This window comes from Ipomoea triloba, chromosome 13, assembly GCF_003576645.1.
Source record: "Ipomoea triloba cultivar NCNSP0323 chromosome 13, ASM357664v1".
NCBI lineage: Eukaryota > Viridiplantae > Streptophyta > Magnoliopsida > Solanales > Convolvulaceae > Ipomoea > Ipomoea triloba.
Genome location: NC_044928.1, coordinates 22,242,762 through 22,257,986, shown reverse-complemented (window position 1 = coordinate 22,257,986; position 15,225 = coordinate 22,242,762). Strand labels below are relative to the sequence as shown.

Here is a 15,225-nt window from a genome sequence, read left to right as displayed (position 1 = left end):
CAAAACCAAACCCCTGCACTTTTAAAAATAATTAAAATAATAACACGTTTGTTTAATAGTCTCGAGTACACTCAACGCAGTATGTTTGGTTGAGAATTGCACAAATATCGAATGGATGCATCCACCTACATGAATCCGTGCACACAGCATACCTTGTGTGAATAAATAGCCGGCCAGGTGCACACGCACATACACATGTGTGCACCCAACGTAACGGACATGGTTAGCTATAGAATGGTAGAATAATTGATAGAAATGAGTACAGTGTTATCCGACAGGTTGCACACGCACATAGCCTTGTGGGCACACAGCGTAGCGCGTTTGGTTGAGAATCGCACAAATATCAAAAGAATGTATCCACCTCCGTGAATATGTGCACACGGCATGCCTTGTGTGCATAAATACCAGGCCAGGTACACACGCACATACACATGTGTGCACCCAGCGAAAAGCACATAGTTTGGGAATTGTATATATTCAAACGAATGCATACACCTGCGTGTTAATGCGCACACGGGCTGCATTATGGCCACTAGCGGATCAAATGTTTGATAGCTATAGAACGGTAGAATAATTAAGAGCAAAAAATGTATGAGGGGTGGTACTATCATTAAAAAAACAACCTTAAAAAATATATAAATATTGGCAATTGATAGGTGCCAACCGTGAGAAAAAATGGGTTATATATACAACATTGTCCACCAAAAATTACAATGTGAAAGAGACACATATGTAAGTCTTAATTTATTACATAATACCATAATATGCAATAAACAGGATCGTACTAACCTCTAACCGTAGCTCTTAATCGTATCGCCTCTCGTAGTAGCGGAAGCGGAACACCTCTTGAACGGTAGGCCGTCAGCCATCTTTGGCTCATACTTGACTCAGAACCGTAGATGGTGTACTTGGTATTTCTGAGGAGTATGAGTACCATGTCTGTAGGCACTATATGATTGTCTGTCCTACATCCCATCAATGCAGGCTTATATAGGCATATGGTGGATTGGACTAAACCTAGATGTCCAATCCAACCTATAGCTTAATGTGCATAGTCCACTTGCACTATATTATTAAGGCCCATATTGGGAAAAGTCTTACAGTCTCCCACTTGGTGCAAGTACTAGCACAACTCTCATCAAAGAACAAAATACATGAATCATAGCGATATGTCCTATACTCGACAGAGTAATATCTTCTATGCATCACATGCATTTTTATTCCCCAACTTAAGTCCTTTATGAACAAACCCAACGTTTATTCTTGGTACCTTAAGGGATGTTTCTCAAAATAAAATATATGCGCAACTTAAAAGAGAAAACCATCCAAATTGTACAAGAGAGTACACTTCATGATCTCTAAGATCCTTAATGTTAACTATGTCTTAAGTAGAGATCTCTTAATGTTAGCATAATGCTAACTATGTTCCATGACTAGTTTTATAACTTAACTTAAGCACTACCTCTAACGGCCAAGAGCTTGGAGTTGACACGTCTGTCACTCCCACTCATCAAAATAGCAAAAAGATAGTTTAGTCATAGAAGCATTCCAACAACTTAGACAATAAACTAAAATTCTAAGTCCACAAATGTGAAATTTTAAATATACACCATAACTTCCCAAATAATTTCAAGGTCCACTTTATGATGAACTGATCATTATGAGTTTTACTTTTATGTCTTGCAAAATGGTCTTGAGCCACACAAACCAAAATGGCCCAGGATCAATTTTGAAGAAACTAAAGACTCTATTAAATGCTAAAGAATTTATTTAAATAATAGTGTATCACAAGTTAAATGTTTTGTTCTAATAAACTCTTTAATATTGTTACAACATTTTCATAAATATGTTGCACAATTAAATGTTCAATAATTTGAACTTATGAATTTATGTGAACAAATACAATATTGATACTTGTGGAATCTTTAGTGGAGCATCTTAATGATCTTTTTCTAAATGATCACTCCCACTGATTAAAATATTCTTCAGTAGAATTAATGATATACGTACTCACAATTGATTTGACCAACTAAATAATGAAGATATATAATTTCCACCATTAGTTGGGCATACTAAATAATCAATATTTGGTTTCAATCCAACTAAAGTAATAACTAATGAGAACATACCTCCCCACTATAGTTGGATATACTAAAATAATAAAATACACTTTCCAAAATCAAGTTGGAATTTGGCTTGAAGAGGTACATTTTACTCTTGGAAACCAAAAAAAGTATATCGAATATATCACGTAACTTACTACAGTTAGTCCAAATAACCGAGCAAGATTCGCGAAATAATTAATAAAAGTGATTAAATTTTGGGAAGTAACTAAATACATGTTTTGCCAATGCAAACCATGAAAACTTAGAAATATAATTGAACTAAATTTATAAATTCTAAGATTGTGATAAAATTATTATCTAATGGGTTGAGGGATTTATTGACAGAAAGTTCATTTTAAAATTAATATTAATTTTGAAGATTTCAACAGTCATTTCCCATTTAAATTCATTTTGTGTTCACACATGTATTAATGACTTAAATAATAGTTTAAGTATAAGAAGAGCTTTTAAGCAAGCTTTCAAGTTTTGACATTTAAATATCAGTTTCAAGACAAAAGGAATTAAAACGCCTGCATTTTGTGTGGGCTCGATTATTATAGATGTTTACTGCTGTCACTAATTACCTTCCACTCAAGATGCAGCTTCTTTTAGGCGGGAACTTTTTATCTATTTTTATTTTTCATAGGGTTCTGCTTTATTATAGTAGAAGATTTTAAAATGAACTTTCCTATATATATATGTGTTTTGGAAAGAGTGAAAATGAGTAGCATCCATCGTAACCATGAGGACTAGAATTGGGAACAACTCCAAAGACGAGCCTTTTACAGGAGGGAGGTGAGCTGATGACAAACGGCAGACTACAAAAAGAATAGAATTCTGGAAAAATGAAAAATCAAATGAGGTATCAAAATCTATCTATCTCTCTATCTATATATATTATATAAAAACACAATTGCTAGCTGATTTCAATTTATACCTGGCTTTAGTATATACAATGTCTATCATTAGTCTCTTTTTACAAAAAAAAAAAAAAAAAAAAATTTATTTGTCTGAATGAAGCTTTGGACTCCAGTGGGGGCTGGTCGTCCAATATACATCCCAGAAGGCAAGTACAAAACTGATAGGGATTATAGTAGATCAAAGGATAACTAAAGTATGTGAAAAAAGAAAGAAAATAAAGGACTCTAACCTTAGTGGATGTTTCCTACTATCATTCTGAATTTCATGGGACAATGTTTCCTAATATCATTCTGAATTTCATGGGACAAAAATGACTATTAAAAAGGAGGAAGTAACACATACAACAGATTAAGGGTGAGAAATATGAGAGTATTTTAGCCAACACAATAATGCAAATTAAAATGATTAAAGTAACATTTTCCTTGATAAGTAATATTTTATCAACATATCATGTAAATATACCTCATATTGTTGTTTTAAACTTTGTGTTGATGTAGTGCCTTACATCTGAGTCTAAAATGTTGTTCTGTTATGCATGTGTGATAACCTCTCTCATCAACTTCCTGTTGAAAAAAGGGAAAAAGTCATGTTAAACATATAATTCCTTTAGTATTATTGAATTCTTGAATGGATCAACATAATGTTTTATAATTTTACAATATCCAGTGCACATATATTATTATTTTCTGTTAATATTTGGCTTATAATCGAGCACAGAATCAATGCTTGAGGACTATCATTTCCAATCCAGAGAAGGGAACTTTAAGAATACCTACATCAGTTAATAGCTAATGTAATTTTTTTTAGAGTTAATGTATTTCATTTAGTGTTCTGTAGGATTGTTAACATCTTTTTCGTCTTTTAATGAAAAAAGTGTTTCATCAAAAATCCTGTATTGTATCTTTATTAATGATTAAAATATTTAGAGAAGGGAACTTTGAGAATACCCACATCAGTTAATAGCTAATGTAATTTTTTAGAGTTAATGTATTTCATTTAGTGTTCTGTAGGATTGTTAACATCTTTTTCATCTTTAAATGAAAAAAGTGTTTCATGAAAAATCATGTATGGTATCTTTATTAATGATTAAAATATTCAAATCAATTTTATTATGTCTTGGAAGATATGTGGCAATTTTACATTTCATGGTTGCGTACAACTGACTACATATAAAACCTAATATTTAATAGTTGATTAGCTAACTTAACAAAATCACTAACTCAACAAGCTACCTTTATTTGAAATTCTAACCAATGGACACTTTAACTCAGTTACATAAATATTCAGCACATAAACATTTAATTCTGTTGGCACTATTGAGCACATCAACATTTTAGTAAATCTATTTAATTGTTAAGTCACATACCTTAGCTGAAGTGGAAACTGAAATAGTGAGCATGCATCTGCTATGGTATTTTTACTCGGCCTGCATAGATAATTAAAAAGAGTATAATGTCACAATAATCTCTATTTAATAGATATTGTATTAAACTTGGCTAAGATTACGCCAAAGAACAATTTTGAAAAAGTTTGTTTTCATCTTTACTGCTATTTAGTAATGTTTGCTCCTATTTTCTTCTCTTTTTGTTTTTTTTTTTAAAGGTTTTTACATTTTCCATGTGCATATATCCTGTGGGTCACCCAAATAGGAAGGTGAACATATGCAAACTCTCTGGATGATGAGAGAAGAAATCAAGGATTCTTCAGTTTTCCTGTATGTGGGACTTGGGATTTGGTTTTAGTGCATGGACCATGTCTGGGAACTTCATTCCATCATGAATAAAGAAAACAGGGAAATTGTTTTCCATTAGATCAAAGTTACTCTACATACCCAAACAAATCACTAACATTACGTAAAGATGTCATTTAAAACTATACAGCACAGTAGAACGTCCAGTAACAGAAAACTATACAAAGAATTAAAAAGATCAAAAGCTATGAACATTAACAAAATGAATTAAAACTTAATTGGTGATCCTGTGTTCAAGAAAAATAAGATAAGTTCACTGCACAAGCATGCTATGAACCTTGGAAATAAATCATCAGCATACCTGTGGTATAAAACTTCACTGCAAAGCTTCTGGGATCCCGGAGGGTTTCAGGGCTTCCACAATCATAGATAACAGTGGAGAACTGAACAAACAATAACAGGCATCTGTACACCTGGTGCCCGGAGAAAATCAGCGTATGTCAGATGAGAAATATCATGAGTTATACCTCAAAAAAACCTTTGGCACTTTCTCCCTTGGCATGTACAACACATTCTGGAATCCTTTCATAATCAAAATTAGCAAGCTTCTCCACCAAGTGATAATCCTCAAGTAGAATTGCTCCTGTACAAATTGATAGAAATATTCTGGATATGCAGAAACGAATATCCTAGGCAAAAAAACAGTTGCTGTGAAACAAACTAAAGTTTAATCAAAGTAAAAAGAGTAGTGTATACCTGTGCATGTCCAGTTCTTAGGTTCCAAATCTTACAGATATGGTCATGCATGTTCCAGATCGCACTTTATAGCTCCGATTTGGGAATTTTTGAATCCCAAATCTACCTAGAGCAATAAAACATAATTAAAATACCGAGCTTTAGTCTCAAATTTCATATTAGAAATGTAATCAATTCAAATAAACAATATTTAAAATGTAAGCTATTGCTATTACAGTTCATACATCAAAAACCCAGTGATCCTTCGGTGATATTTACCCATATTCTACAAAACTGTAAAGTAAGCACACATTAATGCTATATAATATCTGAATTCGTAGCAAGAACATCTAAGATTAGGAAGTATAACTCTTTTGAAGCACACAGAGAAACATAAATATAAATATATCCATATGAAAATACTTATCAAGATCATTCGAAATGGAATCGACCGATATTTCTCTGTGAATAATCAAAAAGAGAGGAAAACCCCTAACCGGCCGTCTAGGTTTCTGCCCCAGGTCCACCGGGATACGCCGAAGACAACCACGAGGAGAATCCACCTAAATCGCCGGAGAAGACGGGCCGCCTAGCAGGTCCTGCACCGCCGGAAATCGCCAAACGCGATAAAAGTAAAACGAGAGATTGCCAGATTGAAATGCCAAACGTTTTCTCCATTTTATATGTGGGCTAGGGTTATCCTATGGGTTGGGCTTTTATTTATTATGGTATTTGGACTTTAAAATAGATTATTTTGGGCCTAAAATATTTATTTAATTAGTAGGCAGTTATGTTTTAAATTGGGTTAGAATTTATATAAATATGTATATAAGTATTGTTTGTATTCTTTAATTTTTTGGATCTTCTTTATTATTATTTAGAAAATGGTGATGGTGATTAATAGTTATTCACATTTATAAATAGTTGTTAGGTCTTATGTAGATGGTATACACATACACATGCATATATTTATTTATACGGATTATATATATATATATATATATATATATAGAAATGATATTTGGACCATCTCTATTCCTTCCACATATGTATATTTATTTTATGAAAAAATAATTAAATTATAATGTTTTATATTTGGTATCTTATGCAGTCAAATTTTTATATTTGAATACAAATTTATATTTATACATTAGTATAATAGAATCAATATAAATAATAAAAATTAAAACTTAGAAATATATGTACTATGATTGTAGGTATGTTTCGACGTCCGAGGCTGTTTGGCGACTATTCGATTTTGAGGTTCAATATAGAACACTGACCGTTGAGAACTAAGCTTCCACTAACGTTGTTTATCATGAAATTTAATAATGTGTAATATTTTGCTAGGTATATAATATACAATGATAATTTATTTTTTAAAAAATATTGAATTTTTATTCATGTTTTTTTTTTTACTTCAAATACCTTTATTATAGTTCGCATCTAATAAATAAAACCATTTTTGATTCATTTTAATATTAATTACAAGCAAATCTTTAATATTTAACCGTGCATCGCACGGGACAATACTAGTATTTGTAAAGATGCAATCACGATTACTATAGTGTATAGTAACATCAATAAAATGTACGGAGTATCAATACATCATATTACTGTAATTAACATGCATGTTTTTCAATTTTATCGAATCTTACGGTGGCTATTATTATTTTTATTGGTTTTTTAAAAATGCCAGTGAAAATGGATATCTTTCCGGCCAGTTCCCATCATGGGGATCCAGTTGTTAAGTTGTTATCCGCCGTTGGACAGAAGTGAAATTTTGTTTTCTTCTCCTCTTCTTCTAATCAAAGGTTTGACTGACAAGAATGATGCTCAATCAGTCAATCCTATCCACCCCATAGATCAGAACTGATAAACGTTGTGATACTGATTTTAATTGTGTGTGTTTGAAAATTCCAAAGTAGACGTAATGCGAATATTAAGTTGGTGTAGAAGTCAAAAGTGGCCGGTGGTCTCATTTGATATTATATATATATACTAATTTTTCTTGTAGGCGATGCGTAAAAAATAGGTGCCCAATATTAGTATTTTATATTAAAATTTTAAATTTATTTAAATTTTAATATATTAAATAATAATAATAATAATAATGTAAAATATTTTTATAAATTGGATATTTATATTTTTTAAAATAACTAACATATAACTCTTATTATTGAAGAAGATAAGAAAATATATGGTGGATGCATGTGCATAGTAACAATAGTGGAAAAGATAACGGAAGTTATAACGGTAGGGGTATATTTATCCAAAATATTATATAGTACAACTTTTATAGCATAATGTACAAAAAAACTTTAACGGAAAAAACGGATATAAATGAGGGGTATAACCTTAATTCACATTTATTATGTTTTTAGATATACTAATTTTTTATGGATATTGCGCGATGTCCAATATTTATTTTTAAATAAATATTTTAAAGTATATTAATGCAAGATTATATAGGAGATGTTCATACATGTGTTATTGAATGTTTATGCATGTGTTATGCTGTAACTTTTTTTTTTTTTTGGTGTAGTTAATAATTTATTTAATTTAATAAGAGTACTTGAGTGGAGTACTTACTTATTTAATTTAACTCAATAGTATACTCTAAGATATTCGTAGTATATGTTTAACAATTAGAGGTGGCAACGGGGTGGGGTGGGGACCGGGAGTATACTCCCCATCTCCGTTCCCGAAACCCCGACCCCGTCCCCGTCCCTGGCTGGGAATGAAAAATAGTCTCTATCCTCGTCCCCGCGGGGAATTATGTGGGGACGGGGATTCTCCGTCCCCGGTCAATTCTTAGTCAACATCTTAAATTAGTTTAATTTTAATTTTAAATATTATAATTTTAATTTTAAAAAATTAATACACACACACACTATTTCATTACTTTTATTTATATTTTATATATAAAATTCTTAATTATAATAATTATTCGGGGACGGGACAGGGCGAGGAGGGGTATCCCCGTCCCTGTCCCCGATCCTCGAAATTTTTTTCTATCCCCGCCCCCGTTTTAGAATGGGATGGGATCCTCGGCAGGGACGGGGCACATTGCCATTCCTATTAACAATTATGCCAGATTGGGATGATGTTTGAACCTAAGACCTTTGTGATAAAAATTAATGCGTAAGTTAAAAATTAACGGAATATTTCGTTACTAAAGTTTATACTAACGAAATGTTGATTATTTAAGGAAAGGAAATAATATAATAGAGGGTAAAGAAGGAAAACCATAAAAAAAACTAAAATCAAAATAATCTAAGCCATTCATTTGATCAAAAAATTTAACGGATATTTTTTAGTTCCCTAGGACTAACTTTATTGACTCTTAGTCTTAGTAGTATACTAGTTTTACACGCGCATTGCGCGAATGAGTTAATGCCCAATGTTTATATTTAAATAAATATTTGAAAGTATATCAATGCAAGATTATATAGGAGAAGTTTATACATAAGTAATTGAATGTCGAATTTGTTTATTTAAATATGTAACTCAAAGTATATGAATCCAAGATAATATAAGAAATTCATTATAATTATATTGTCACTAAAATAAATGTTTAGAACTTTGTAAAATCGATAGTCTAAATACTTGATCTAAAAAGGATAGTTTAAATAAATACTACTTTTGGTTTGGATTTTTCTAAGTATTCTTAATTCTGTTTTGAGTAACATTGTCATTGTCTTCATCTTCACTATTTGTCCCCATCCTTTTTGTTGATAGTGCGTTATTTGCAATTGGGTTACAATTGGTAACATATATGTTTTCTAATATGTGTAAATAGTGTATGCTTATAATCTGACATGAGCCACGTTGTGGTACATTTTAATATGTAGAATGATGTGTTTTATTAAGTATATTCATGAATTTGAAGTGAATAGGTGCATTTGGTATATTGTGTGGAATGATGTGTTTTATCTGTCCTCTAGTGCGTTTTAGTACGTAGAATGATGTGTTTTGTAACATATATATATTACGCGTTGATTTGATGAGTTGATATGATCTATAGCTGAAAATAGACCGCACGGTCACATCTAATGACCAGGCCACACCTGATCATGACTATATATATATATATATATATATATATAGTGAAGTGTGCCCGTAAGGGCAGCCTGAGTGGCAAGACCAAGACGCTCGCGGCCGTGAGGTCCTGAGTTCGAAACCGTCTGCCACCCGGGTTTGAGCCGGTCAGCTATGGGCAACCTAGGCTGGTTAACCTCCTTGTGGTCCTTTGCCGGCTAGGATCACAGGGCGAGGGTTTACTCACATACTCGGAAGAGGAGTGGGGTTTGCCTCGATAAACCCAATATATAGTGAAGTGTTGCAGACTGCTACTGACCATGCCACTATGGTGTATGAAGTGCAATCATTTTCCTGCTCACGCTTGTACCGATTACAATATTACTTCGCGTTGCCCACGCTTGTAATAAACCACATTTTCTTTTTGAATAATCATAGCTATATTTGTCCAAAGTAAAATTCTCATTACATATATTAATTCCATTAACGGAGAAAAAAATCTATAGCTCGATCACTTTTATATATAGATTATAATTAAAGTGTGTCATGTAAAAAAGGTACTTCTATTTTATGTGTTTAGTTTAATTTACGAGGTTTGACTGAAATTATTTTTAATCAATTTTTTTATAGTATTAAGTTTAGTATTATTATATAAAATTTATATATTTAGAAAACTACATTACAAATACTATTAAACACAAAAGATAAATTTAAAAACAATAAAAAATAAGCAAAAAATAAATATTTAATTTGATAAATGAATAGTAAATAACATGGGTAAAATGAGATAGAAGAATTATAAGTTAAAAGTTATTCACTGTATACCTGGGAGAAACAGTATATATAGTACCCACACTTATAAATAGTGGCTCTATTTCCATGATGTAACACATAATACACTATAAGAAAGCAACAATGTAACAGATTTAACTATAGATTAAATAGTTATAATCTAACTATTACATAATGTGATGACACCTATTCTACCATTCTAAATGGGTGGTCATCAAATCGAACCCTGATAATAACAATATTGATTTTCTTGAACATTTATCTATAATTCACATTAAAATACACGGGACATAATGAATAATGATCCACATTTATGTCTGACAAATCTTTTGTTTTAAAATTCTCTTTAGATTTTGTCCAACTAAAATAAAAAATCTTTTAGATGGTTTGAGGCTCAAAACATAAACCAGATTGTTTGTAGTTTTAAACTTCAGATCCAATTGTCTGGGTTCTATAGTTTGTCAGCTTTGACTAGTCCATGATGGTATTTATAATTTACCAAAGAATTTGTTTTGTTTTTTGTTTTTGTTTTTGTTTTTGGTTTTGTTTTTTTTTATGTTTTATGTTTTTTTTGTTTTGTTTTGTTTTGTTTTGTTTTTGAATAGCCATGTTGGTGAAAATGACTGGGGAGTTGGTACCACATGATTTCTTCTTGGTGGAGAACCTCTTCCAGTTCCCTTCTGATCTTTCTTTCCAGTCTAAGGATTCCTGAGTGATTTACCTGATCAATGTGGTTTTGGATTCCATCCAGCCGTTTCAAAAGTCTGCTTTTTCTATGATGGATATTGCCGAAGGTGTTTCTGTTCCAGTCTTTGAGTTTGTTTGTCATGCTATCCTTGTTTGCCCAAGCTGTCTCATCCTGTTTCCATGCTTCTCGAACTGCGTCTAGGAACTTAGGATGTCTGGGCCAAGCTCCTTGAAATTTGAAAGGATTCTGAGTAAAGATTCTAGGCTTGTCAATCTCAATTAATACGGGGCAGTGGTCCGAATAAAGGGTCGTGAGATGGCTGACTTTTGTGTTAGGGAATTTCTCAATCCAATCAAAAGAGCATAATGCTCTGTCAAGTCTTGCTCCTTTAAAAGTGCTCTCTGCTTTACCTCGCTTCCAAGTGAATTTTTGTCCAGAGAAACCGAGATCAATCAGTTCTTCTTCATAGATCCAGGTCTTAAAGTCACTATTTCTAACATGCCCTGAGTTATCTGGACTAGAAGTTTCATCGTTACTGACAACGGCATTGAAATCGCCCGCTACCAGCCAAGGGGCAAAGATATTGAGCTTACTGCGGTTTAAGGACCTCCACAGGCGACGTCTTAGGTGAACAGAGGGGCTTCCATAAACTACCGAAAGGATACAGATTCGCCCCATATTTCTTTCTACTTGCAAGTGCACAAATTGCGGGTGGGAGTGTAATATATCAATCTTAAACTCTTCATTCCAAAGAATCCAGATACCTCCACTGAAACCAAGAGCTTCCACCCTCGCCCATTTCGCATAGCCAAGATTGATGCAAATATCATCAGCATTATTACCAGAGGTTTTGGTCTCCAGCAAGCACAAGATATCAGGATTGTGTTTACCAAACATCCATTTAGCAGCTCTAAGGAAGCTCTTAGACGCTGCACCTTGACAGTTCCAAAAAATAATTTTCATTGGAAACAGAAGAGGGCAACAAAAAACCAAAAGACCAAGGAAACAAAACGCAACCACAAGGGAAGAGACAAAGACCAAGACAAGGCACAATAGAAGTAGAGCACTTCTCAGGTCTCCACCTCCATCTCTCCTTCTCCTGGTGAATCCAGGCTATCCTTGAAGAGATCATCTTCTCCAACAGTAGACGTTCCGTTGGTATCGATTCCCGGGGGTTCGCCATGATGTTCCAAATTGGGCAAGTTATCAATGGACATGGATTCTGGTATATCTTCATTATCCGTGTGAAAAGTCTGGGAAGATTTACGGCCTTCTTTGTCTCCCGTTACAAGAGTGTGATCATTGGCTGCCGCTGCCTGATTGGGTTGTCTTTTAAGGGTCCTGCCTTGAAGTTCCGAGACTAAAACAGCCTTACCTTTTCCTGAGGTAATCTTGTGAAGTCCATGGGTGTTGTTTCCAGCAATTTGCTTCTCATAGTCTTGAGTTGAAGGCCTTTTTCCTTTGCCTTTGTTTGGATTTCTTTCCTTAAGCCCTTTGTTACGGTGGGACGATTCAGGTTGATCGCCATTTATCATTGTTATGTTATCCTCGACCGCCATCTCCCTATCATCAGATAGTGCTTCAAACCTTGAGCCTGAAACATTGACATTCCAAGTATTCTTCTTACCTTTTTCTTGGTGGCCTTTCGTTACTGAATCCCTTTGCTTTCTCCTATCTTGTTTTTTTTCATAGATCCTTCTTGGTTTAGGGGCAATCATCCAAGATCCATAGTTCCCTACAAATTCCATCCTGTTTGGGGGTGCTTTGATACTGGTGTTCACCTTGCTTTTAACCGAGAGATTATTGTCATTTTCAAGGATCTTCCTAGCGTGCTCGTCATTTTCCTTTTCTAAGGAGAGATCCTGTTCAGAAAAGTTTTTGTGATTTAATGCACATCCTTCGGCATTGTGACCATACATACCGCACGTGAAACAAATTAGGTGGAGACCTTCATAAACAATTCCTCTAGTCTTCTCTTCAAGAGTGAATCTGGAAAGAAGAGGTTTTGAAATGTCAATCTCTACGCATAATCTTGCAAAAGTTGCCCGAGATACCAAACTGGTTGCCGTATCAATTTTGATAGGTCTGCCTATTTTTCTGCCCACTCTCATCAGGAATTTATAATCATAGAACTCCGCTGGTAAGCAAGGGAATCTCACCCAGGCAATGACTTTTTCTGTCTTGTCAGAGAAGGGATCGAAGCTAGGCTTCCATTCTTGCACAGTTAGATAGTGATCCAGGACCATCCAAGGTCCCTCAAGTTTAGCAAACTCATAGTCATCCACAGAGGCGAATTTGACCAGAAAAAATCCATTATCAATTGTGATCAACTCCATGTTGGCTTTTGGGTGCCATAAGGCTAGAAGACGTTTCAGGAGGAAAGTGTAGCCCACGTTGCGTCCCAGAACTTTAACAATCAGAGTTTGTGTCCATTTACTACATAATCTGGCTTTTTCTTTTTTTGGCACTCGGATTATCGGACATGTTTTATCATCTCCCTCATCTTCATCATCTTCTTCCTCATCTGAAAGTTGGTTGGTTTCCTCAGAATTTATGGGGTTTTCCATGCTTTCATTTGTCACTGCCTGTTTATATGAAAATGATCGTGTGCCCATTTCTCTGGTGATTGGTTGGTCATTCACAATTTCCATGTCCGTGGGGGTCTCCACCATGTTAGCAGATGGAGTGGTTTTATATTTTTTGCTACTGCGTTCAGGGTGTTCTTGCTCTTCACTGAGTTGTTGTGTGGGAAAGATGTCTTCAAACATGGTGAAACAACAGGGCAGAACACACAGAGCAAAAACAGGGGGAAAGAAAACAAACTGGGTACTTACCAGTTACCACCCAAAGAAAGACAGAAAGGAAGAAAAAATAAACTACTATAAAATACACAGGTCCAAAGCCTGAAAACAAGGTGAGAACACTTAGCTTTTGGGCAAAATCAATCAGATTTGCTTATGCCTTTGGCAAACTGTCGTAGCTTCGTGTTCATGCTCCTCATTGGCGTTTGAGTCTGTATCTTCCAGAGTCCTTTGCTGCTACAGAGTCGAAAGATCAACTACTGATGGGTTTCATTCGGTATCTGTCGGAGTTGCTGCTACCGGCCAGGTGAGAACGGAGAAGGCGTTTCAGAGGATTGTCGTCAAGGTGTTTGTGACTCGCGCAACACCGGGATTCGTGACTCCAAAGCTAGCCTTTGTTACTTACCGTTCTACTTGATACCAAGATATCGCTGGCTCGTTGGTTTGGTTCAGACACTCGCAAAAGCAGTTTACCGAAACACTCGCCGGAGTTTTTCGCCGGAAGTCTCAGATCTGTTTTCTCTCACATACGCTCCTCAGGACAATGCGGGTTAGTTGAACTCCGAATCTCCGATATTCCGAAGTGCGGTCTTCCTGTCCATTTACTCATTATGATTGTTGAATGTGTATATTCCTTAGGCCCCATCGATAACATCCATACAACGTTCTACATCGTTGAGCTCCCATAATGGTTCTCACAATCTCACCTACTTCATGCATGAGATTCATTAAGGGAGTCCCATTTTTCTCTTCTTCTTTTCATACTTGTGCAGTTATACCCCCTATTGTGTTTTCTTTGCTCTTGCATTGAGGATGATGCAACATTTTAAGTGTGGGGGAAGGGATGAAATGGGTAATAGGTAGTGCAAAAATTTTTGTTTGAATGTTTTATCTTGGCAATTTTTCAAAGTATTTGTGTCCAATCTTAGCATCTCTTGAATTTTGTTTCACTTTTTATGTTGAGTTTATGTTGAATTTCTATTTTTCTCTTAAAAATGACACTTACCAATTTTTAGAGTTTAGAGCCACACCTCAACACACACTTCACACATGAGACCATGCGATGATAAAACACTAGTTACACCCCCACTCCATATTCCACCACATTCACCCTTCATTTATCCCTTAGGTGTAACCAAGTTGAACCAAACTTGTTCTCATTTATAACTCTTCAAGGCTAGCTCCTCTTGACCCACTGGTAGGGATGTAAACAAATCAAATATTTTTAATTCGATTCGTGATTCGAATTCGAATATTTTGATTCGAGTTCGAATCCGAATTTGAATACATATTTCGAATTGAATTTTATTCGAATTCGAATACGAATCAGAATATATTTGATTTGACTATATTCAAATATATTTGAATATATATATATATATATATTAAAACTTTTAAAAATTAGTATATTAATAGAATTTTAGTATAGTAGTATATTAATAGAAAATTTTA

At 34.2% G+C, this 15,225-nt stretch overlaps 3 protein-coding genes across 17 annotated transcripts; all 3 read right to left on the bottom strand.

Moving 5' to 3' along the window:
• Positions 1 to 2,497: 2,497 nt before the first annotated feature.
• On the bottom strand, positions 2,498 to 6,158 carry LOC116003032 (catalase-like). 15 transcript variants are annotated; one of them, XR_004094590.1, is made up of 7 exons: positions 5,949 to 6,156; positions 5,473 to 5,578; positions 5,078 to 5,359; positions 4,393 to 4,452; positions 3,489 to 3,589; positions 3,256 to 3,316; positions 2,498 to 2,942 (listed from the first exon to the last, which is right to left on the bottom strand). XR_004094590.1 is itself a non-coding variant. In XM_031243217.1 (6 exons), exons 2-5 carry the CDS (start codon positions 5,521 to 5,523, stop codon positions 3,582 to 3,584), a joined length of 303 nt encoding a protein of 100 aa, XP_031099077.1. In that variant the 5' UTR covers positions 5,524 to 5,578; positions 5,949 to 6,158; the 3' UTR covers positions 2,498 to 2,923; positions 3,489 to 3,581. The 15 variants fall into 15 exon arrangements, 3 of the variants coding, with proteins under 3 accessions (XP_031099077.1, XP_031099076.1, XP_031099075.1); XR_004094591.1 differs by having other exon boundaries at positions 2,498 to 2,923; XR_004094592.1 differs by lacking the exon at positions 2,498 to 2,942 and adding an exon at positions 2,951 to 3,077.
• A 4,205-nt stretch (positions 6,159 to 10,363) lies between these two features.
• Positions 10,364 to 11,869, bottom strand: LOC116001364. Its single transcript, XM_031241245.1, has 2 exons — positions 10,923 to 11,869; positions 10,364 to 10,391 (listed from the first exon to the last, which is right to left on the bottom strand). The coding sequence occupies exons 1-2, from the start codon at positions 11,867 to 11,869 to the stop codon at positions 10,364 to 10,366; spliced, it is 975 nt and encodes a 324-aa protein (XP_031097105.1).
• A 173-nt stretch (positions 11,870 to 12,042) lies between these two features.
• On the bottom strand, positions 12,043 to 13,644 carry LOC116001363. Its single transcript, XM_031241244.1, has one exon. The coding sequence runs from the start codon at positions 13,642 to 13,644 to the stop codon at positions 12,043 to 12,045; it is 1,602 nt and encodes a 533-aa protein (XP_031097104.1).
• Positions 13,645 to 15,225: the final 1,581 nt, after the last annotated feature.

Excerpts from the sequence above, each read along its gene's own strand:
- LOC116003032 (XM_031243215.1), bottom strand. The coding sequence starts at position 5,523 with ATGCATGACCATATCTGTAAGATTTGGAACCTAAGAACTGGACATGCA. Across the intron at positions 5,406-5,472 it reads TAAGAACTGGACATGCACAG|GATATTCGTTTCTGCATATC; the intron begins GTATACACTACT and ends TTTTTTGCCTAG. Across the intron at positions 4,453-5,077 it reads AGTGAAGTTTTATACCACAG|GCCGAGTAAAAATACCATAG; the intron begins GTATGCTGATGA and ends TTATCTATGCAG.
- LOC116001363 (XM_031241244.1), bottom strand. The coding sequence starts at position 13,644 with ATGGTGGAGACCCCCACGGACATGGAAATTGTGAATGACCAACCAATC.
- LOC116001364 (XM_031241245.1), bottom strand. The coding sequence starts at position 11,869 with ATGTTTGGTAAACACAATCCTGATATCTTGTGCTTGCTGGAGACCAAA. Across the intron at positions 10,392-10,922 it reads CACCAAGAAGAAATCATGTG|TGTATTATGTGTTACATCAT; the intron begins GTACCAACTCCC and ends GCTTTCTTATAG.